Genomic DNA, 24968 nt, shown 5'->3' with positions numbered 1-24968 from the left:
AAATTATTAAATAAATGAGGATAATATGGTAAATTCACACTTTTTCATATTAAAAAAATTAAAATTAAAAGAAAAATCAGATAATAGATCATTTTTTTATGGAACACAACTATCCATTATCTTTTTTAATTCTAAAATAAATTAATTTTTTTTTTTTAAAAACCTGCGAAAGTGCGTGTGCGGGAGAGGCTAATGAAAAATGAAAAATGTATACCATAAACAGAATGTAAAATTATTCTCTTATAGAATAGGTGCATTTTTGGTCACCACATTAACCAGGTATGCTCACCACCACCTTTAAATGGTGACATTTGTCCCATTGTTAACCTTGGTTAACTTTTATGAGAGAATTTTTAAAAATAAATTAAAAGGGGCCCATAGCCCTTCTCCCCCCCTTTTTTTTTTTTTTTTTTCCCCCTTCTTTTCTTTCTTTCAGCCTCCCCCGACCCTTCCTCTTCCTCATTTTGTATCTCCCCGGCTCTTATACTCTTTGCAAAAATATAAATGATTATTTACTCTCAAGAAGAGATTGGAAAGCACTCAAGTTAAAACAACTCAACACTACTTTTTTTTTTTTCATTTCCAGAAACCACCATAGGCGGCGACCTTCACCCATTTCAAAAAATAGAAAACCAGCGAGTTTAGATGATTTATTTGAATAGGATTCATTCACGCCTTCATCAACATTGAAGTTTAAAGAAGAAAAAAAGGTATAAATCTAGTGCCGAAAATGCTTGATAACAAAACCATTGATTGTTCTCACAAATAACAAGGCCTCCATAAATAACCAGTTTTGGGATGAATGTTCCCACAAATAACCAGTTTTATTAGCTGAACTTCAAAAAGCGCTGTCTCTAATCATAAGCCTAACGCAAATAATTCGTTTAATTTCTTCAATCTTATACTTCCCAAATCAACAGGGACGCAAGGATTTGAGAAATGCAGATTTGAGAAAGCCCATAAATCATTCATAACAAAACAACAAAAAAACCCATATGATGAATAGAGTCACAAGTAAGTAAATGAAACAGATTTCTTCAATAAATTTGACGAGCATATTGGTGAGGGAGAGGAGAGAGAAGAGAAAAGAGAGAAATGTTGGGGATCGGGAAGAAGATTTTTAATCATTTATGCTGAACACTTGGATTAATGGCTAGAAACGGGGGCTACCACTGCTACTGATGTTGATTCTGCTGTTGAAGGCTCTAATCTAGCAGAGAAGATGGACATTTCTGAAGGCCAAATCCAGACTCCAAGTGAGGAGTTAGCAGGTAATTCCTTCAACAACTCTGGAGGTATGACTGTTATATCTTAGGGTTAGCCCTGAGGGTTTCTTTATCTTATTTCTCTTGCTGTTATGAATATTTTATATGCTGGAATGTTAGAGGTGCTTGTGCCAAATTTAAAGCAACTATGTTGGATTTAATTACCACTCACCGCATGGATATTCTTTTTCTGTGTGAGCTTCGGATTAGTGGAAATAAAGCACTATTAGTTGTAAAGTAATGAGCACATAAATATTACATTTATTATCCTTAAATTTATATTGTTAGTGCTTTAGTTAATTTTATTTATGTTTTTTTTTTTGCCCTATTTTTAGGTGGAGCACCCAAGCAAATAACAAATGCAAATGGGATGGAAGAAAGAATGAAGAAATTGAATTCACATGTTTGTCGGTGTCGTCCACTCCAAAGAAGCTCCAATTCAATGCCGATTAAACAAATAGATGAATGAAGAAGTGGTAATGGCATTGAAAATGAGAGAGGGACCGTCGGGGTTGGCAGCCAAAGGAGAATCATTGTTAGCGGCCAGTCAACTTAAAATAAAATAATCCTTTACTTCCTTAAAGGTACTGCACTCAACCAAAAGAAATTAAATTGAATAACAAAAGCAATGGAAGTGGTGTTGCATCAATTGATGATAAGAAGAAATAAAAATGAAGAGGTGGGCTGGCGGCTAGTTGGTGAAACTTTGTTTATTCAATGCAAGTTGGAGTTATTGCAAAAGGAGCAATTCCAATTCTTTATTAATAGAGATCTTTGTTGCAGCTTCAAGGACACACCGGGAGAGCTCCACAACTTGTCTTGAGCTTTCTCTCATTCCTCCATCTTTATAGTTTTGATTTCTGTTTTAGCTTTTATGGGGTATAGTTTTGATTTCTGTTTTAGCTTTTATGGGGAACTAACTCCCTAACTGAGGCTGGGGAGAAGCTTTCAATATAAGTGTGTAATTTATTCAGTTTGATCCGAATTTAAGCTTAATGTAAATGATTTTTTTATTTTAGTTGTTCAAATAAAATTGTAGTTTTTCATTTTATTTAATTGATGAGTGTTTTCAATCTATTCATAGGTTCAGTCAAGCTTTTCTTATAGTTCGGTAAAAACATTCATGTTTTTTAGTGAGGAGTGAACTATTAGAATAAGTAAATATTATTTTTTGATAGTTTGTCACCACATGGTACAAGTTATGCTTAAAATATTTCTCAAGAAATTTAAAAAGAGTATTAAATATTTGAACAATTACTTTTAGGAATCATATTTTATGGATCAAATTAATATGAATTGCATGTTTATGTTGAAAGTGGAACCCAATGCCTTTGTGTTTTAATCAATTAAATTTTCTTTAAATCAAATATTGCATAAATCTACTTCTTAATCACAAGTGTTCTTTTTCAGTTCTGTTATTTTCTTTACACCGCTCTCTGTGGATACGACACTTGGACTTCCAAACTACACTGCTATATGACACCTCCCCTTAGGTTTTGCAAGCGGTTAACATAGGGTTCCCCATGAATGGTTTCTTTGGAGGGCTATGGGTATTATGGAATGATGCTTAAGTATGTGTGGATGTCATTGGAACAACTGATCAAACTACCACAATATGCGTCTCTTGGCCTGGACAAAGTTCTTGGCTTTTCATAGCTGTGTATGCGAATCCTTGTGCAAAAAAGAGGGAACTGTGGGAGTATCTTCATTTTGTGGCTAGCTGCCACCAAATGCCTTGGCTACTTGCTGGTGATTTCAATGAAATGCTGCATATTGATGATAAATTAAGGGGAGTCCCTCATAATAGTTTAAAAGGGTTTAAGAACTGGTTTGATGGTAATGCTATGGTAGATTTGGGTTTCTATGGCCCTAAATTTATATGGACTCTAACAAAAGGGTCTTTAAAAGAATCGATAGTGCTGTTTGTAATCTACAGTGGAGAAGATTGTTTGCTGAGGTCCACGTCCAGCACTTACCTAGAACCAAGTCTGATCATAACCCAATTAAGCTTTGCCTGCAATCCTACTTCACTTCGTCTCCAGCTCACAGACCTTTAGATTTGAGGCCATGTGGTTAAAGCACGAGGGATTTAAAGAGTTTATTGCTCAATAATGGACTCAATTATCTGGTTCGGTTTTGGTGAAATCTCTTGGTCTAATCAGTGGAACACCAATGTTTTTGGCCATTTAAAGAAAAGGAAAGCTAGGATCCTCTCTCGAATTGATGGAATTCAGAGAGCCCTTCGCTTGGAACCTAATAGATTTTTGAACCAGTTTGAGGTTGCTCTAGTGGAGGAGTTCAACACCTTGCTTGATCAAGAAGCTATTTGTCGGCACCAAAAGTCTAGGATCAAATGGCTTCAAGCAGGGGATAGAAATACTAAGTTCTTCCACTTGTCTACTATTATTAGGAGAAGAAGGAACAAAATTGAAAGATTGAAAAACGAGCACGGTGAGTGGGTTGAAGAGGCTAGTGCAATTAAAGATTTAGTTGTAAGGTACTTCTCTACACTATTCTCTCAATCTCAAGTGATGCCTACTAATTGTGATATCCCTAATTTTTTTCCTAGAATTGATTCCATAGATCTTAACCACTTGAATAAAAGCATTGATATAATGGATGTGAAAGAAAGTCTATTTAGCATTGGAAGCCTCAAAGCTCTGGGAGTTGACGGTTTTCCTGCTCCTTTCTATCAGAATCATTGGAGTATTTGTGATAATGAAATTGTAGATCTGATCCGTAAAGCTATGGAAGATTGTACTGTGCCTACGAGGCTTAATGATACTCTGATTATGCTGATTCCTAAAGTGGACAGCCCCTCAATCTATGATGCAATTTAGACCAATTAGTCTGTGTTGCACCTTGTACAAAATTATTTCCAAAATCATTGTTGCTCGTTTGAGGCCACTGATATGTCTAAGCTTATCAGCCCTAACCAGGTTAGTTTTATGCCCGGAAGACATATAACTGATAACATTCTTATTGCCCAAGAGCTCATGCACAAGTTTCAAACCTCTAAGGGGAAAAAAGGATTCATGACCTGGAAGATTAATTTGTCCAAAGCGTATGATAGGCTGAATTGGAATTTTATCAAGTATGTGATTACTAAAGTGGGTCTGCCTCCCAATCTTATTCACCTAATCATGGCTTGTATCTCTACTGAAATACCAAGTTTGTGTCATTGGCGAGCTTTCTGATGTTTTCAAACCTAGCAACAATATCAGGCAAGGAGACTCTCTCTCTCTCCTTATTTGTTTGTCCTGTGCATTGAGAAACTATCTCATATTATTTTTGATGCTGTGATAATGAAAAAATGGAATCCGGTTAAATCTTCTCAGTCTGGGGTGTCTATATCGCATTTGTTCTTTGCTGATGATTTTATTTTATTTCCTGAAGCTAGTTCTAAGCAAGCTAGAATCATGAAGAGTTGTTTGGACTCTTTCTGCCAAATGTCTGGAGAGACGGTAAATTTTGAAAAATCTGCTATCTATTGCTCCCCTAACACCGATAATGCTATTGCCAAAGAAATTAGCTGCATATGCGGGTCTCCTCTCATGGATAATTTGGGGAATTATTTAGGGATGCCCCTTTTACATGCTAGAGTGACTAGAAACACCCACAGCAGGTTGGTGGATAAAGTTCAAAAGAGATTAGCGTCTTGGAAATGCAAGCTTCTATCTCTTGCTGGTAGAGCTACCATGATTCAAGTTGTCATAGCTGCAATCCCTATTTATGCTATGTAAACTGCTAAGCTTCCTGCAAGCACTCGTCAGGACTTCGATCGTGTGAATAGGAATTTTTTCTGGGAAGGAAGTGAGAAAAAACAAAAGGTGCATCTTTGTATATGGGACTTGGATGTATACCCAAAAGAAAAGGTGGTTTAGGTTTTAAAAGGACTTTTGATATAAACCAAGCTTTACTGGCTAAAACTGGGTGGAGATTTGTTAGTTTAAGGGAGAAGAGGTTAAGAGAATGGTTGGTAGTGTTTAGGACAATAGCTTAATTTGGAAAGTAAAACTTTTGAAAGCGTAACAAAGTAGTTTTATTTTAGGCTAAAAGTCACTTTTGGTTCCTGTAGTTTCGCACTTCAACCATTTTTGACCCTGTAGTTCCAATTCCGTCAATTTCTGTACTTTCATATTTGTAGCAATTTAAGGACAAGTTAGTGTTCCTATTAATTTCTTTGACAGTGCAAGAGGCAATTTCGTCAACCCAAAATCCTTGAGCATAAAAGCTCATTTGAAACTCCCTTAATTTCACATTAGGGCTTGAAATTTGAAAGGACCCGCCTTGAATTTCCCAAAGTCTGAGGCGAATCCTGTGGGAATTCCCGACATCACCCCGATGTCGGGCCCATTTCTAAAGTTATACCCCTTTTTCCCAAAATGGAATAAGAGTACGAGACTTTCTGCCGAAATTTCGGCAGAGTCTCCCCTGTAAATTGAACATTTCCCAAAATTACAACCTGCATAAAAACAAATTTAGTATCCACAACTGGCAGCATGCACAATATAATTTCATCCAATTCACATAAACGGCCTTCGGCCTTCCTAAAATTCTCAACTACCAAGCATGCTAGCAAATCAATTCATGCCTTAAGCAAAGCAAACGATAAATTCAAATATAAATTACGACTACTAAATTTCAACATGCATCATTTAACCTTTCCAATTTCAACATATAAGGTTTTAGCCTCCTAATGCAATCACATTTTCCCCTCAATTTCAGGACCAACAATAAGGTCCGAACCAATCTCCATATAACAATATGACTAACATTTGGTCTGCGGCTGCACCTAATAACCTTAGGCTGCCTACGTACCCTTACTGAGGGATCAAGCCACACATAGTTCTTCCACAAAACCTAATTCCACATATAGGCAATACCTTATTTCATTTCTCTATATTTCACATAATCTCCCCATACGCTGATACTACCAACGCCACGTATGGGGCTTGTCAACACGCTTGATAACTTACGTCACGTGCGACCATACCATACTATCACAATATCTCCCCATACGCCGGTACAACTAACGCCACGTATGGGGCATGTCAACATGCCGGATAACCTACGCCACGTGCGACCATACCATACTATCACAATATCTCCCCATACGCCGGTACAAGCAACGCCGGTACAACCAACGCCACGTATGGGGTCTGTCTCAACGCCGGATAACCTACGCCACATGAGACCTGCACATCATATCACATATCTCCCTATACGGCGGTACAACCAACGCCACGTATGGGGTTTGTCGACACGCCGGATAACCTAAGCCATGCGCGACCTTAACATAATATCACATAATCTCCCCATACGCCGGTACAACCAACGCCACGTATGGGGCCTGTCCGCATGCAAGATAACCTACGGCACGTGAGACCTAACTTTCATAGGGTGGTACTTGTAGTGTAACCAAAATCCGAGGATGTGCCTAAGGTAGTGCGTATAGCACTTCAAACTGACATTCTAGACTCTCTTTTATACCTTTACAAACATATATAAATATTTAATTTACTTCTAATATTGTGTAAACCTTAACAATAGTCTAACACCTGATAATCCCCCTGGGAAGGTGAGATTACTCCGGGAGACTCACGGTCAACCAAGGGTCAAACTACCCTAACCCTGGTCAAACGGGACCATAGGGGCCATGACCTCCAAATTCCGATCCAAAAGTTCCTATGGGATCTACGAGGTATAGGACACTCGTCCTGCAAGTTTGGTCCAGATCGGACGGTCGGATCGCTCACGATCGCACGATCTGACGGTTATTATAAAATATAAATTTTAAATTATTTAATCGGAACATCCGGGGCTCCGATTCACGATCCGTGAATTCCTACACGATCCTAGAAATACCTAGATTAACATATATTATATTCGAGACCATCCAACGGTCCCAACCTATCGAACCAGGATAACGCACAATATGCGATCGTCCGTTCAATAGTCAAACGACGTCTGAATTGAGATCCGCAAAATCCTACGCACTCGTGACAATCTAAGGATCTCATTAAGACACAGTGCAACTCCACTACCCTCGCCCACGAGCCGCCACACCCGCCGACAGCGCGGGGTGCCCAAAGCGATAACGCGTCGCTGGAAAATCTCAAAACCACGGCTCCAAACTCCTACTCTGGGTATAACACCCTATTTGGAGCTACTTTTGTTCTTGGACCTACCCCAAAAACTGACCGGAGGTGGCCGGAATCGAGATCCCAAAATCGGCCGAATTTCAATTCGTAAATCGAATTACCTACGCTCAAAATCGATGCAATCCTACCCAACCATCAGCTAAAGCATGGAAAATAGGTAGAAATCCATACCTTACTCGTCTGAATCGGTGGCCGGAGGAGAGAGATCGAGCTCCTTGAATTTTAGGTTAAAACCGGTCGGATTTTTGCATTTTCCGGCGAGCACAGGTGGTTCCAGTGGCTGAGATTGGTCGGGATGGAAAGAGGAAGATAGCACAGTTCTTTTGGGACCAGTGCCACCACAAGCGGTGGCCGGATGCCATGGTGGTGGCCCAAAAACCACCGCGGTGAACAGTAACAGGGGGTTGTTTCTGCACAAGGGGAGAGAGAGAGAGAGAATCTGATTTTTTCTGATTTTTTTATAAAAATCTCATTTTGAAATAATTACGGTTGTGCCACTGGGTTTCTTTTGGCCATATCTCTCTCGTTACAACCCCGATTTGAGCTCACTACGTATCTACGAACTCATCTCAGTACGACCTATCCAAAAATACTAGTAATAGCCCCAAACTATCTCCAGCTAAGAAAATGACCAAAATGCCCTTATCTCAAGGGTAAATTTGTAATTTCTCTTAAATAATTTAAATAACTTAAATAAGGGGTTTAATTTGGAGTTGGGGTGTTACAAAATTGGTCATTTGGGTTTAGGATTCTTCAAAAATTGGGATTAGTGGTTGAATTTCGAGCCCTAATATGAAATGGAGAGAATTTCAAACAAGCTTTTACGCTCAAGGGTTTTCGGTTGACGAAATTGCCCCTTGCATCGTTAAAGAAATTGACAAGAATACTAACATGTCCTTGAATTGTTACAAATATAAAACTATAATGGCAAAATTGACGGAATTAAAACTAAAGGGTCAAAAGTGGTTGAAGTGTCAAATTATAGGGACCAAAAGTAACTTTTGGCCTTTATTTTATTGAATGAAATAGGAAAGGTACAAGGTTTTAATACTAGAGTTGGCTAATAGAGAGAGTTGGACAGTTGTAGTTTTTTAGCTTTTCTTGCTTGAATACATAAGTGGGCTGCTAGCTTATATATAGGGATGCTAAGTCAGCAACTTTGCTTTGGACAAGTCGGTTGCACAGTAACTGACTTTTCTAAAGTCATTTTCAGCCACAAGTTGTCTTTTAATTCTAGATATTTCTAGTTATAATACATTATATAATTAGTAGGATGTTTCTAGTAACTTTAACTTGTCAATTTATCTTAATTATTCTATATTATTCAAGACACAAGTGTGCATTAATTTTAACAAAATTGCATTGCAAAGACCAAGGATTATGGGCCAAAATTTTTGAGGGGAAGTATTTGAAAGGCAAATCCATGTTGGATAGTTCTTTGAAAGAAAAGAAGGGTTGTTCATCTACGTGGAGAGGGATCTTGCATGGTGTCGAACTCCTTAGAGCAGCTCCACTGATGGAGCCCAGCCCGAGGCAAGGGCAGAAAAAAAAAAAAAAAGTCCCTCCAGCGTGCAGCCCAAGCCCGAGTTTGGTGTGGGACCCACCAACTCGGGCCAGCCCGAAGGCCAAACCAGCCCCAGGTCCAAAACTCGGTTGTTGACGTCACGCTGACGTCAGCTAGCTACAGTGCCCCGCTACAGTGCCGCAGTGCTACAGTACCCGCTACAGTACCACTAAAAGTCCACATGTCGCACTCTGAGCTCTCCGATCAGATTTTTTTCCTCCAATCCAACGGCAGCCAATTTTTGTGCAATAAAAAAATGAAAAAAATTGAATTTTTTTAAAAAAAAATACCAAAAAAATACTCTTTTTTTTTCTATAAATACCAAAAAAATTTCCGATTGAGATATGAATTTTATAATAAATATTGATATGTACTAACCCAAAAATATTATCCAAAAATATTATCTAAATTAATTATTTTTATTAAAACATTTGTGAAAAAAACAAAAAAATGAATAGTAATTGCCCTTAGCTAGGGCAACGGGTGGAGACACAATTTACTATTTGCAAGGGCAAACACTATTCACGTGAATAGTGCTTGCCCTAGCTCCACCCTTGCTATGGCTAAGGACAAACGGGTGGAGTTGCTCTTAAACAAGGGCTGGTGTGGAGAGTTGGTATGCTGTAAAGTTTTGGAAAGATCACTGGATTACTGATCGTCCTCTAATGCAACATGGGGGAACTCTGTACTCCGACACATTGGATTGTAATGTGGCTAGCTTTGTCAGAAATGGTTGGTGGGATATACGGAAGCTTCGTGCAATACTCTGTGAGGATCTTGTTCAACAAGTTATATATTCTCTTGTGGGCTTCAATTGTAATTTACAGGACTCACAAATTTGGAAACCTGCTGCTGATGGGATTTTCACTGTAAAGTCGGCCTATGAACTTTTATTTGCTGAGATTGGTTGGGTTGACCCATACTGGGACAATCTTTGGAAATTGAAGATCCCTCCTGAACTGAAAATCTTTGCTTGGTTGATTTATCAAGGAAAAGTCCCGTCAAATAATCGGCCAGTGAAAAGACACCTGATATGATTTGTGGTTGGCTCTCCGAATCCATCCTTCATATTCTTAGAGATTGCTATAGAACTAAAGACGTTTGGAAGGCTGTTTTGCCATCCTTACAAGGAAGCCCAATTTTTCCAGACTGAGATTAAACTCTGGCTATAGCTAATAACTTACTCTCTAAAAGATATTTGGAGGGGTGGGCTAGCTTTGTCTATACTTGCTGGTATATTTGGAAATGGCGGAATAATTATGTTTTTAATGATGAGGATGAATTTCCTTTTAGACCTCAGCTCAGAAACTTATTTTGACTGCTGCCAAAGAATGGTTCGCACAGGCTTATATTTCCACCTCCAAGACCAAGTTCCTGTTTCTCTGGCCTGGGAACTCCCTGCCTTCGGTTGCTTTAAATTGAATGTTGACGGCTCTTGTGGAATTACGACTGGAGCTATTGGTGCTGGCGGTGTTATTCGCAACTCTGTTGGGGAATGGATTGCTGGATTTGTGGCCAATATAGGCAATGGTCAGATCCTGGATGCAGAAATTTTGGGGCTGGCTTTTGGTCTCAAGCTTGCTGTTGACCGTGGGGTATCTAACCTCACTGTGGAAATGGATTCAACAATTATAGTACAACTAATCCAATCTCCTGATGCCATAAACTTTCACCCTCTTGCTGCTGTGATATGTGAATGCAGGGAGCTCATGGAGAAAATTGATAATTGTGTTGTCAGGCATATTTTCCATGAGCAGAATTGTGTAGTTGACTGCTTGGCAAATTCGAGTTACAATGGTGACCTGGGATGGGAGTGCGTTTCCTTGATAATGGTCCGGCTTGGGTGAGCTCAATTCTCGCTGAAGATGTTGCAGGGGTTCAACCCGTCTAGTTTGTACTAGTAATCTTGTTTAAGTGTGTCTTATTGGGGCTTGGCCCCCCCCAGCTCATCAACGAAAAAAAAATTAAAAGGAAGGGGGAAAAGGAGGAAAAAGGAGGAGAAAAGAGAAGGCTGTGGCCCCTTATTTATTTATTTATTCATTTATTCTTACATAAAATTAATTAAGATTAATAATGAGACAGATGTCAGTGGTGGTGAGTATACACACATGATACATAAAAACAGGCAAATCCTGATTAAAATAAATAATCTGATTGCAGAAAGAATGCTTCATTACTTTATGCCAGTTTTAGAAAAATGATAGTTTGTGACTTTGTGTAGACCAACTTTTCTCTTTTCAAATGATAAGTTCACGTGTCTGGACATAGACTCCCGTGGTTCAGTAGAGCCCCAATCAACTAGTTGATGTTGTGGAAATTCCCCTATTTTAATCTTAGAAAGTCATTGCACCATGACGAACTAAGTGGACCACTATAAGTGAATTCAACCTCACATGATCTCAGAGAGACTGATACATATAATATCCTTTATCAAAAGATTTCTTGCATATAGATGAGGGTATTGAGATTAGTTAACAAACTTAGCCTATCTTGTACTTTTAAATCGTCGTCTTCTTCTGCTTCTTAAATTGAGATATGAGTCTCTAATTGCATTCATTTTGTTGACGACGACATCCATAGACATCCGGTCTCTTGGTGATGTTGCAGAGCATGAGAGCCCTATCTGCATCAATGAATCCAAGCATTCCTCCAATCTTTTTGCTTTGACTGGGCCAGGATCTCTATATCCTGCTACGGGTCTTTCTTCTTTGCGATTTCCATATTTGTCATCTTCATCATTCTCGTCATCCGTTTCAAGGAGCAATGAAGGCTCAACTACGTCCATGACATGGTCAGGACAAGCCATGGCTGTGAATTGGTGAATGCTTAGACCATCTTTGAACATGTCATCAGTTGGTCTTTTTCCTGTGAACATTTCTAGCAACAGTATCCCATAGCTATAAACATCTCCAAGTGTGGAAACTTGGCCTCCCATGCCATACTCTGTCATTCAACACATAAATTAGGATGTCACAGTAAATTGACCTTCAGAGTTTATATCTTATATAAAATTTTGCGAATAGTTCTTCTCCAATAAAAAAAAAAAAGAGTTGTATATAATTTTTAAATATATATATATATATATATATCAATAGAGATTTAATTTCTTTAGTAATTAGTTAATAGGAATAGAAAAAAATGAGGAAGTATAAAAACTCATACCTGGAGGAATGTAGCCTATGGAACCCTTCAGCCCAACTGACATGGTTTGAGTTTTGGTGGGATTATTTGATACTTCCAAAAGGAACCTTGCTAGACCAAAGTCACCAACATGGGCTACCATATCTTCATCAAGAAGAACGTTGCTTGGCTTTAAGTCACAATGAACAATGCATGTTTCACAATTGTGGTGTAGATAATCTAATGCAGAAGCAACATCTATGGCAACATTTAGTCTTTGGATCAGGCTCAATCTCTTACTTTGAGATTGTTCATCATCTCTTGGATGCAGCCACTGTTCTAGACTTCCATTTTCCATGAACTCAGAAACTAGACTTTTGAACTCATTACCTTGGTTGTCAATGCTTGAGCATGCGGTTATGATCTTGAGAAGATTGCGGTGCCTTATACTTCTTAAAGCTTTGCATTCATCAATGAAACTCTTGGAAGCTCCTTCTTGGTTAAGGTTTAATACCTTAACAGCAACTACCATGCCATTACTAGAGAATACTCCTCTGTACACAGAACCGAAACTTCCTGAACCAATGAGATTGTCAAGAGAGAACCTGTTGGTTGATTGAGCGAGTTCTAAGTAAGAGACGGCTAATTTCCAATCCCCATAAGAAGGTGAAGTTAAAAGTGGACCTCTTGACCTTTTTACCATTCTACAAGCAGCAATAAAGCATGATAGGGCAATGAATCCAATTGCACAAGTTACAGGAATTACTACTTTTGGGGAAAGTAATCCTTGAGATGAATGAGGCTTTTTGTTAGAGCATACAGGTAGAAGTAATTCTGGGATGCCATTCTCTCTTACACAATCAAATCTAACCAATGATTAGCTACCCTATGAGATAGCTACACTTGGCACAAATCTACTACACCTAAGACTACATCTTAGCTGTCCATTTGGACTGTGATCCAAAGGCTCACAATTTAAGTAACAAACTCAGCTAAATCTCTTATACTTTAACACTCCCTTCTAAGTGTTTAGCTGAAATAATTCCAAGCTTGCTCCTTAGATATTCAAATCGATTCCTTGCCAAAGCCTTAGTGAAGATGTCTGCATTCTGCTCATCAGTTTTGCAGTATAGCAGATCAATCTCACCATTTTGCAAAGCATCTCGGATGAAATGAAATCTTCTGCTTATATGTCTTGTCCTGTGATGATGCACAGGATTCTTTGTTATTGCAATTGCAGAAGTGTTGTCACATAGGATTGTTGTAGCCTCAACTTGTTCTTCACCAAAATCAGATAGAACAAACCTTAACCAGACTGCCTGAGCTGTAGCTTCAGCTGCACTATCATATTCTGCCTCTGCAGTGGATAGAGCTACACTGCTCTGCTTAACAGATGCCCAAGAGAAAACACCTGATCCAAGATGAAAAGCATAGCCAGATGTGCTCCTCATATCATCTTCACAACCTGACCAATCACTGTCACAATATCCAACCAGCATTGCCTCTTTTCCTTTCTCATATGCAATGCCATAGTCTAGAGTACCTTGAATGTACTTCCATCCTCCTTGGATAACTTCTCATTCATAGCTAGTGGAGTTGATACTGCTTTACAGTCTTTTAAACCAAACTTGTCCAACAATGTTCTTGCATATTTTTTCTGATGCAAGAAGATGTAGGGCTCAGCTTGTATCACACCCAATCCCAGAAAATGGTGCAACAATCCCAGATCAGTCATTTCATATCTTTTCATCATTTCAGTTTTAAAGCTCATCACCAATTCTCAGAACTTCCTGTGTAGATGATATCATCTACATATAGTGAAACAATTAGGATTCCACTTTCTGCAGCTTTCACATATAATGTAGCCTCACTAGGACTTTTTTGAAATCCTGCAGCTATAAAGTATGAATTAATTTCTTCATACCAAGCTCTTGGAGCTTGTTTGAGACCATAAAGAGCATTCTTGAGTCTATAAACTCTGTCTTCCTTGTCTTGAACCACAAATCCTGGAGGTTGATCCACATACACCTCCTCTTGTAGCACTCCATTTAAGAAGGCTGACTTTACATCAAGCTGAAACAGCTCCCACCTTTTCTGAGCAGCCAAAGCTATTAGTGTTCTAACTGTGTCAAGCCGAGCAACTGGTGCAAATGTCTCATTGAAATCAATTCCTGGCTTTTGAGTGTAGCCTTTAGCTACTAGCCTTGCTTTGTTTTTCTGAACAGATCCATCCAGATTTAGCTTGACTTTAAAGATCCATTTGACTCCAACTATAGGTTTATCAGATGGCCTTTTTACCAATTCCCAAGTTTCATTCTTCTCAATCATCTCAAGTTCAGCTTCCATTGCCTTTTGCCATGCTGCATCCTTGACAGCTTCTTCAAAGGATTCTGGTTCAATGATGCAGATGTTGCAGCTTTCATATATCTCTGTAAGACTTTTGTATCTCAATGGAGTGTGGTCAATATCTTGAGTACCTGTGTCAACCACAGACCTTTCTTCATTGTCTTATGTTAGCAACTCATTCTCAATTGAATGTTCTGCTTGCTTCACAACTGTGTCATAGCTCCCTTTCTCCTTTTCAGACACAGTATCAGTAAGTGGCACTGAAACACTGCATTCTTGCTGTGCATTCCAATCCCAGCTAGCTTCTTCATTGAATACCACATCCCTTGAGATAATCACTTTTCCAGTGGCAATGTCATATAGCCTATACCCTTTCTCACAGCTGCCATATCCTAGAAACACATATCTGTTGCTTGTTGAATCCAGTTTCTGCCTCTGTGGATTTGGAACATGTGCATAGCACACAGATCCAAACACTTTTAAGTGTTTAAGTCCTGGCTTTCTCCCACTATAGGCTTCAAATGGTGTTTTCTTGTCCAGAGCTTTAGTTGGACTTCGGTTTAGAACATATACTGCAGTATTCACAGTTTCTGCCCAGAACTCAAGTGGCATGCCCTTCTCAATCATCATACACTTGGCCATCTCCACTATGGTTCTGTTTTTCCTCTCAGCCACACCATTTGCTGTGGTGAGTATGCCACTGTAAGCTGCCTCTCCATTCCCATTTCATCACAAAATTTATTGAACTCATTAGAGGTGTACTCTCCTCCCCTATCACTTCTTAGTTTCTTCACCTTATATCCACTTTGCAATTCAACAGTGGCTCTAAACCTCTTAAACACTGTGAATACCTCAGATTTGCATCTCAAGAAATAGATCCAGCACATTCTTGTACAGTCATCTATAAAAGTAAGGAAATACCTGTTTCCTGTTTTGTAACAGTTTGCATTGGACCACACACATCAGTGTGTACCAATTCCAGTGGAGTTGTAACTCTGCTGGTTGCTTCTTTTGGAAATGCCTTCCTGCAGTGTTTTCCAAAAGTACAACCTTCACACACTGCATTTGTATTTTTGATTTCTGGCAGACCAAACACCATGTCTTCATTCTACAGCAGTTTCAAACTCTGGAAGTTTAAGTGCCCCATTCTCCTATGCCAAAGCAATGTTGATTGGTTAATGCTTGCAGTTAGAGCAACATGCAAGTCTGTTTGAAGTTTCAAAGGAAAACTTCTATTTCCTTTCATATGCACTCTAGCCACCAGATTTGAGAGAGAGCTATCATCATAAACTTCTGCCTTGTTATCTCCAAAAATTAGAAAATATCCATGCTCCATCATTTGTCCAACACTGAGTAGGTTCTCTTTGAGACCAGATACCAATAGCACCTCCTTGATATATTTCCTTCCCATTTTAGTTTCAACCATCAGGATTCCTTTTCCAATAACATCAACCAACTGTCCTGTTCCCATAGCAACTTTTGCAGTCACATTCCTATCAATATCAATCAAAACATCTTCTCTGCCAGTCATGTGGTTACTACACCCACTGTCCAAGTACCATACCTCTTCCATGGACCTTTTCTCAGTTGCATTGTTAGCATAGAACATGGTTGGTGTAGAAGTAACCTGAGTAGCAAACTGAAGCTGCTGCTGCTCCACAGGTTTCTTGCTATAGCAGTCTTTGGCAATGTGACCAAGCTTGTCACAGTTATAGCACTTTGGTTTGCCCTTGAACCTACATTCTCCATAATGCAATTTCCCACAATGTTTGCAAGGAGTTTTAGTTCCATCAGTAGGTTTATTATCCCACTTCTTCCCTTTGTCTTTCCAATTCTTCTGCTGCTTGGAATTCTGATTTCCAGTGGCCTTAGCTGATTTGGTATCTATACTCAGACTAGCAAAGGCCTTCTCAGTCTTGTTCTCATGATGTCTTTCCAATCTTTGAGCAAAGCTCTTCAATGAGGCTACCACCTCTTGAACCTCAATTACATCTAGATCCCTTGAATGTTCAATTACAGAACAGATTGGATCATATCCAGGCAGCAGACTAATTAACATTTTCTGCACAATTCTTTCTCTAGATAGTTCTTCTCCATAACCTCTCATTTGGTTTATTAGATCAAACAACTTTGTAAGATAAGCAGATAGAGATTCATCCTCTCTCATTCTAGTATATTCAAATTCTCTACGAAGACCCTGCAGTTTTACACTTCTTACCTGCTTATCACCATGAAATTCCTGCTTCAGGATGTTCCAGGCTCCATGAGATGATTCTTCATGAGAAATCCTGGGGAAGATCACCTCAGATACTGCTCCTTGAATCAACCCCAAGGCCTTAGCATCCTTCATCAGGATCTCAGCTATAGCCATCTTCCCAGAACCACTTGATTCCTCTTTTTCCTTTTGTTTTGTATCAAATTCATCAGCTCCCTTCGAATCTGAGCCTTCTATTCCTCTCTCAACCAGCTCCCAAATCCCATGAGATTTGAAAATGGTTTTCATCCTTATGCTCCAGAATTCATAGTTTTCACCATTGAAGATTGGAGCACGCAGCTCACCACCTCCAGATCCTGCCATATTAGACAGATTTCACAGAGAGCAGAATTTGACAGAAAACGCAGCACACTTCCTTCACAAATTCAAACGCCCAGCTACACGATCAAACCTGGCTCAGTGATACCATGTTAGCATTTGCAGACTATGATCTGCCATGTTTTTGGATTATTGGTAAATGGAGCTCTAGTAAAATGTAGAGAGAAAACTTGGAGAAGAAGAAGATGAAAATATCAGATTGTATTCTCACACTTAGTCATGCACAATCTGTGCAATCCAATATAACAGTAAAAAAGAAGAGAATATTCTCTCTTACACAATCAAATCTAACCAATGATTAGCTACCCTATGAGATAGCTACACTTGGCACAAATCTATTACACCTAAGACTACATCTTAGCTGTCCATTTGGACTGTGATCCAAAGGCTCACAAATTTAGTAACAAACTCAGCTAAATCTCTTATACTTTAACAACCACACAGTCTATTATTTCCATGAACTGAGACACCACTTGCATTTGAAAATATTCCTTCTTCAGGCAATGCACTCTCAAAATCATTATAAGAAAGATTGAGTTGCTTAAGAGCTCTAAACTTACCTAGAAATTCAGGGATTTTCCCAGATAAGTGATTCCGTGAAATATCTATTTCTTCCACGCCTCTTAATTTTGTCAGAGTTTCAGGAATGTTTCCTTCAAATTTATTACCTTCCAAATGTAGGCTCACCAAACTAGTGCAGCTGCCAAGGGTTATGGGGATTTCACCTGATAACTTGTTTCCTGATACATCTAGCTCCGAGAGATTTACCAACTCACCCACTTCCGATGGTAGTGAACCAGTCAAAGAATTGTTTGACATGGACAAAGAAATTGAAAGGGATGAAAGCCCAACAACCTCTTTCGGTATGGTGCCACTTAGTCGGTTACTAGAAAGGTTAAACATCAATAAGCTTTGGCAGTTTCCCAGGCTTGGAGGTATGCTTCCCTCAAACCTATTACCCTCCATGAAGAGCCTTGTTACTGAAGTCAAGTTACCTAGGGAGGATGGGATTGGCCCCGAAAACTTGTTAAGATTCAAATACAGTCCTTGTAACTTCTGGAGCTTGCCAATTACATCAGGAAGACTGCCACCAAAATAGTTTTGTTCCATTCCTAGATTGGTCAAGTTTACAAGATTTGCAATGCCGATAGGGATGCTTCCCTGTATCAAATTACCCCCCATTGTAAAAATTCTAAGTTTTGTTGAGAGGTTGGATATGGACTCTGGCAATTCTCCTCCAAAACGATTGCGGCTAAAACTCAACACCTCAAGATTAGTACAATTAGCAAGGAAACTGAGAGAACTCAGGTCACCATTTTTTCCACTTCCCAGTCTATTGTCATCAAAGTTCAGTCTAGATAAGCTTTGCAAGCTTCCAAAATTTTCAGCTGGGAGTTTCCCAGTGAGACCATTTTCAGCAAAATCAAGCTTTCGAAGTCTAGAAGCATTTGACAAGGATACAGGAATACTACCTGTGAATTTGTTGACACCACCAGCAAATATCTCGAGATAAGGAAGAGTGATCCCCACATCTTTTGGCAGCTCTCCATGCAGCTGGTTGTCAGTAACAGTGATATAGTATATGGAGGATATATTATAGATTGAAGAAGGAACCATACCAGAAAGTTGATTCCCTGGAATTACAAAACTTCCCAAGCTTGTTAAGCGCCCGAGCTCATTCGGTATGCTTCCTTGAAAATTGTTGTCGGCAAGAGAAATAGCATACAGAGAAGAAAAGTTTCCTATCCAATCTGGGATTGTTCCAGTGAGATTGTTTTCATCAACCCATAGGTGAGTTAAATTCAACAATGAACTGAGTTGATCCGGAATGGACCCAATAAGTTTATTGGCACCAAGATCAAGCACTTTCAGCTGTGTACAGTGAGATATGTTACTTGGAATTTTCCCACCAAAGGAATTGGAACTCAGGTTGAGATATTGCAGGCGTAGCAGACGTCCCATTTCTTGAGGAATTTCACCATGAAAGTTGTTGTCTATCAAGTTAATTCCAGTGAGACAAGTAAGATTTCCTATAGAAGGTGGTAGGGAGCCTGCCAACTTTTGAGCTTCCAGGTTCAAAGTCACGACTCTTTTGTTGGAATGGTTGCATGTAACGCCAACCCAGCTGCAGAAATTGATGGAACCATTCCATTTGCTCATGAGATGCAGAGGATCTTCAGTTATTCTTTGCTTCAAGTCTAGCAGAGCCAGGTGATCAGATTCATATCCAAACGTGCTCAAGCTCATGCGTAAGAGAAAGAACCCGTACCCGTGAAGGAATTTAAAAAAGATCTGCCTCATCTTTCTGTAAATACAGGTTTGTATGTATTTTTTTTAATGGTGACTTTGTTGAAGGCAGTCTTACATGAGAATTCTGTTTCTATTGTTGTGGTTTCATTATGGAGACGAGATAGTTCGTTGGGAAGCACATTTATTTTCTGTCAGATTTTTAGTTGGAAAGCAGGTCTATATTTATAATTTCATTAATGGAGAATAGATTTTTAGTTGAGATGGTGACACATGTTCTAAAGATTAAGACTTGTTACAGTATGAGTCTTCTAAAAGACTTCTGGATAGTTGAGATGGTGACACGTTCTATGGGAGACAACCATTTTGCTCGTAGTTTGCAGCAAAAGTTTCTTAAGGATATTTCCAGATCATAGGAGGCAACCATTCTGCTAACAGCTTTATAATTTCTGTACATAGAAAAGGCATGTCTAATTCTAAAGCATGGTACGGTAAATACAAAGAACCAAATAATATCATATCAAATCCCCATACAGCTCAATATTGTTGAAGAATATAAAATCGATGTGCATAAAATTATTGATAATTGAAGGAAAAATTGGGGGAAATATTTTCATATGTGAAGAATATAAAGTTTTACATTGAGTCGACAGTTCGATTTATTTGGAAGTGCATAAAATTATTGATAATTGAAGAAAAAATTAGGGGAAACATTTTAGGATCATACACATACGTTAAAAATATAAAAACTATGAAAATATCCATGCTCGCACTTTTTTTTCTTGTCTTTTGGTTTTTGTAATAAATGGTCTACCCATTATCTTTGTAGTGTCCATGGTTTTCGCTGGTGCAGAGGGTGACATGTTAAAGCTGGCACTGAGTGAAGAAAAGAAGTTTAAGCTTCTATTAAGGACCCTTTCTGGTTTGTTCAATTTTTCCACATCTGATTAGGAGTTCGGTTATTTGGTCATATTAAACAATAATTATGGACTTCTGTTTAACTATTAGTGATCATGTCTTGTACGCAAAACCGATATACTTTTAGACTTTTGGGTTGATGACTTTGATGATCTTGTTGAATATATGGCCCCCTAAACTCGTTTGTGTGATCTATCTAGCTTCTAGAATGGTTATGAGGTATAAGTCATCTAATTGTAATTTTACTTGGATGACCATATATAAACTTTGACCAAAAGAAAAAATACATGAATAGACTCTACTTATATTTTGAGAGTATTTTACATTTAAAGATGAAAGATTTTCTTTGGTAGTTAAAAGATTCTGGGTCTCTCAACCTACTGTTAAGAAATTGATGCTCACTGCTAATAATAAAAATTCATAGGCTACAACTATCGGGGTCTAGTCCAGTAAAAAAATACATTAATTTGTAAACTGGTGGTTTCATATCAAACCTCATGGAGTCATGGCACCTTAATTAATAATGTGTTTGTTAGAAATCCTCCTTCTCCTTGTAGTTTAAACTATCACTTGTATTAAAAATAAATAAAAAATTCATAGGCTACACCACTTCTTCATATCACAAAGCAACCTTGGAATATTTCCGAACCAGGCGGGTTTCCTCTTTTCTTTTTCTTTTCTTTTTGTGTGTTGTTTTTGGGCCTTCTACTCATAAGAAATTGTTAAGACAACTAGATCACTAATTAAAAATAAGACAATATCTTAACACGATTGAGTTCAAGCCTTGTCTTAATATATTTGAATACAAGAAATAAAACCTTTTTCCCTTTTTTTTTTTTTTTTCCATATAAAATGCTGAATTCAACCTCACATGATCTCACACAGATTGATACATATAATATCCTTTTATCAAAAGATTTCTTGCATATAGATGAGAGTATTGAGATTAGTTAACAAACTTAGCCTATCTTGTACTTTTCGGTCTTCTTCTTCTTCTTCTTCTTCTTCTTCTAAAATTGAGATATGAGTCTCTAATTGCATTCATTTTGTTGACAACGACATCCATAGACATCCGGTCTCTTGGTGATGTTGCAGAGCATGAGAGCCCTATTTGCATCAATGAATCCAAGCATTCCTCCAATCTTTTTGCTTTGACTGGGCCAGGATCTTTATATCCTGCTACTTGTCTTTCTTCTATGCGATTTCCATATTTGTTGTCATCATCGTCATCTTCATCATTCTCGTCATCTGTTTCAGAGAGCAATGAAGGCTCAACTATGTCCATGACATGGTCAGGGAAAGCCATGGCTGCGAATTGGTGAATGCTTAGACCATCTTTGAACATGTCATCCGTTGGTCTTTTTCCTGTGAACATTTCTAGCAACAGTATCCCATAGCTATAAACATCTCCAAGTATGGAAACTTGGCCTCCCATTCCATACTCTGTCAATCGACACATACATTAGGATGTCACATTCAATTTTCTTTAATAATAAGTTAATAGGAATAGACAAAAAAATGAGGATTATAAAACTTCATATACCTAGAGGAATATAGCCTATGGAACCCTTTAGCCCAACTGACATGGTTTGAGTTTTGGTGGGATTATTTGATGCTTCCAAAAGGAACCTTGCTAGACCAAAGTCACCAACATGGGCTACCATATCTTCATCAAGAAGAACGTTGCTTGGCTTTAAGTCACAATGAACAATGCATGTTTCACAATTGTGGTGTAGATAATCTAATGCAGAAGCAACATCTATGGCAACATTTAGTCTTTGGATCAGGCTCAATCTCTTACTTTGAGATTGTTCATCATCTCTTGGATGCAGCCACTGTTCTAGACTTCCATTTTCCATGAACTCAGAAACTAGACTTTTGAACTCATTACCTTGGTTGTCAATGCTTGAGCATGCGGTTATGATCTTGAGAAGATTGCGGTGCCTTATACTTCTTAAAGCTTTGCATTCATCAATGAAACTCTTGGAAGCTCCTTCTTGGTTAAGGTTTAATACCTTAACAGCAACTACCATGCCATTACTAGAGAATACTCCTCTGTACACAGAACCGAAACTTCCTGAACCAATGAGATTGTCAAGAGAGAACCTGTTGGTTGATTGAGCGAGTTCTAAGTAAGAGACGGCTAATTTCCAATCCCCATAAGAATGTGAAGTTAAAAGTGGACCTCTTGACCTTTTTACCATTCTACAAGCAGCAATAAAGCATGATAGGGCAATGAATGCAAGTGCACAAGTTACAGGAATTACTACTTTTGGGGAAAGTAATCCTTGAGATGAATGAGGCTTTTTGTTAGAGCATACAGGTAGAAGTAATTCTGGGATGCCACCACACAGCTTCTTATTTCCATGAACTGAGACACCACTTGCATTTGAAAATATTCCTTCTTCAGGCAATGCACTCTCAAAATCATTATAAGAAAGATTGAGTTGCTTAAGAGCTCTAAACTTACCTAGAAATTCAGGAATTTTCCCAGATAAGTGATTGCGTGAAATATCTATTTCTTCCACGCCTCTTAATTTTGTCAGAGTTTCAGGAATGTTTCCTTCAAATTCATTACCTTCCAAATGCAGGCTCACCAAACTAGTGCAGCTGCCAAGGGTTATGGGGATTTCACCTGATAACTTGTTTCCTGATACATCTAGCTCCGAGAGATTTACCAACTCACCCACTTCCGATGGTAGTGGACCAGTCAAAGAATTGTTTGACATGGACAAACAAATTGAAAGGGATGAAAGCCCTATAACCTCTTTAGGTATGGTTCCACTTAGTCGGTTACTAGAAAGGTTAAACATCAAAAAGCTTTGGCAGTTTCCCAGGCTTGGAGGTATGCTTCCATCAAACCTATTACCCTCCATGAAGAGCCTTGTTACTGAAGTCAAGTTACCTAGGGAGGATGGGATTGGCCCAGAAAACTTGTTAAGATTCAAATACAGTCCTTGTAACTTCTGGAGCTTGCCAATTACATCAGGAAGACTGCCACCAAAATAGTTTTGTTCCATTCCTAGATTGGTCAAGTTTACAAGATTTGCAATGCCGATAGGGATGCTTCCCTGTATCAAATTACCCCCCATTGTAAAAATTCTAAGTTTTGTTGAGAGGTTGGATATGGACTCTGGCAATTCTCCTCCAAAACGATTGCGGCTAAAACTCAACACCTCAAGATTAGTACAATTAGCAAGGAAACTGAGAGAACTCAGGTCACCAGTTTTTCCACTTCCCAGTCTATTGTCATCAAAGTTCAGTCTAGATAAGCTTTGCAAGCTTCCGAAATGTTCAGCTTGGAGTTTCCCAGTGAGACCATTTTCAGCAAAATCAAGCTGTCGAAGTCTAGAAGCATTTGACAAGGATACAGGAATATTACCTGTGAATTTGTTGACACCACCAGCAAATGTCTCCAGATTAGGAAGAGTGATCCCAACATCTTTTGGCAGCTCTCCGTGCAGCTGGTTCTCAGTAACAATGATATAGTATATGGAGGATATATTATAGATTGAAGAAGGAACCATACCAGAAAGTTTATTCCCTGCAATTACAAATCTTCCCAAGCTTGTGCAGCGCCCGAGCTCATTCGGTATGCTTCCTTGAAAATTGTTTTGAAAAATATTAATAGCATACAGAGAAGAAAAGTTCCCTATCCAATCTGGGATTGTTCCAGTGAGATTGTTACCAATAACCCATAGATGAGTTAAATTCAACAATGATTTGAGTTGATCCGGAATGGACCCAATAAGCTTATTGGAACCAACATTAATCACTCTCAGCTGTGTACAGTGAGATATGTTACTTGGAATTTTCCCACCAAAGGAATTGAAACTCAGGTTGTGATATCGCAGGCGGAGCAGACGTCCCATTTCTTGAGGAATTTCACCATGAAAGAAGTTGTGTATCAAGTTGATTCCGGTGAGATAAGTCAGATTTCCTATAGAAGGTGGTATGGAGCCTACCAATTTTTGAGCTTCCAGGTTCAAAGTCACGACTCTTTTGTTGGAATGGTTGCATGTAACGCCAACCCAGCTGCAGAAATTGATGGAACTATTCCATGTGCTCATGATATGCAGAGGATCTTCAGTTATTCTTTTCTTCAAGTCTAGCAGAGCCAGGTGATCAGATTCATCTCCAAAGGTGCTCGAGCTCATGCATAAGAGAAAGAACCCGTGAAGGAATTTAAAATAGATCTGCCTCATCTTGTTGAAAATACAGGTTTGTATGTAATTTTTTATTGTGATTTTGTTGAATGCAGTCTTGCATGAGAACTCTATTTCCATATTATTGGGTTAAATAATGCAGATTTTGTTCTAGTTTCATTATGGAGATGAGATTTTTAGTTGGGAAGCAGATCTATTTTCTATCAGATTTTTAGTTGAGATGGTGACACATGTTCTTAAGATTAAGACTTGTTACAGTATGAGTCATCTAAAGACTTGTGGATAGTTGAGATGGTGACATGTTCTAAATACTACGCGTAACATGCGTATAGAGTTAAAATGATTAATTAAGACAGTATTATATTATTATATATAGCTCCAGGGGAGACGAACATTTTGCTAAAGCAGGGTATGGTAAATTTCTGCACCAGTAAATACAAAAGGACCAAATAATATCATATAAAATCCTCATGCAGCTTAATATGGTTGAAGAAGATAAAATCTCACATCCACATAGTTCGATTTATTTGAGTCTGCATAAGATTATTGAGAATTAAAGAAAAAGTTGGGGGAAACATTTTAAGA

The 24968-nt window shown here is 38.5% G+C and overlaps 1 protein-coding gene and 1 pseudogene across 2 annotated transcripts; both read right to left on the bottom strand.

The window, feature by feature from the left end:
* Positions 1–11357: 11357 nt before the first annotated feature.
* LOC117631555 lies at positions 11358–19409 on the bottom strand (annotated as a pseudogene). The gene is made up of 3 exons (XR_004586339.1): positions 17487–19409; positions 12156–12962; positions 11358–11936 (listed from the first exon to the last, which is right to left on the bottom strand). The product of XR_004586339.1 is annotated as a probable LRR receptor-like serine/threonine-protein kinase At3g47570 (transcript).
* Positions 19410–21181: 1772 nt separating this feature from the next.
* On the bottom strand, positions 21182–24374 carry LOC117630534 (probable LRR receptor-like serine/threonine-protein kinase At3g47570). The gene is made up of 2 exons (XM_034363242.1): positions 21761–24374; positions 21182–21660 (listed from the first exon to the last, which is right to left on the bottom strand). The coding sequence occupies exons 1-2, from the start codon at positions 24372–24374 to the stop codon at positions 21182–21184; spliced, it is 3093 nt and encodes a 1030-aa protein (XP_034219133.1).
* Between the last annotated feature and the right edge of the window lie 594 nt (positions 24375–24968).

Source organism: Prunus dulcis, chromosome 6 (genome assembly GCF_902201215.1).
Source record: "Prunus dulcis chromosome 6, ALMONDv2, whole genome shotgun sequence".
In the NCBI taxonomy this organism is placed as follows: Eukaryota; Viridiplantae; Streptophyta; class Magnoliopsida; order Rosales; family Rosaceae; genus Prunus; species Prunus dulcis.
Note: the sequence above shows the minus strand (reverse complement) of the source record. Positions and strands in the feature narration are given on the sequence as shown.

Bases quoted from the DNA above. Each gene is read 5' to 3' on its own strand.
- LOC117630534 (XM_034363242.1), bottom strand. From the start codon at position 24,374: ATGAGCTCGAGCACCTTTGGAGATGAATCTGATCACCTGGCTCTGCTA. The intron at 21,661-21,760 runs GTATATGAAGTT...GTCGATTGACAG, and splicing joins CATAGGCTATATTCCTCTAG to AGTATGGAATGGGAGGCCAA.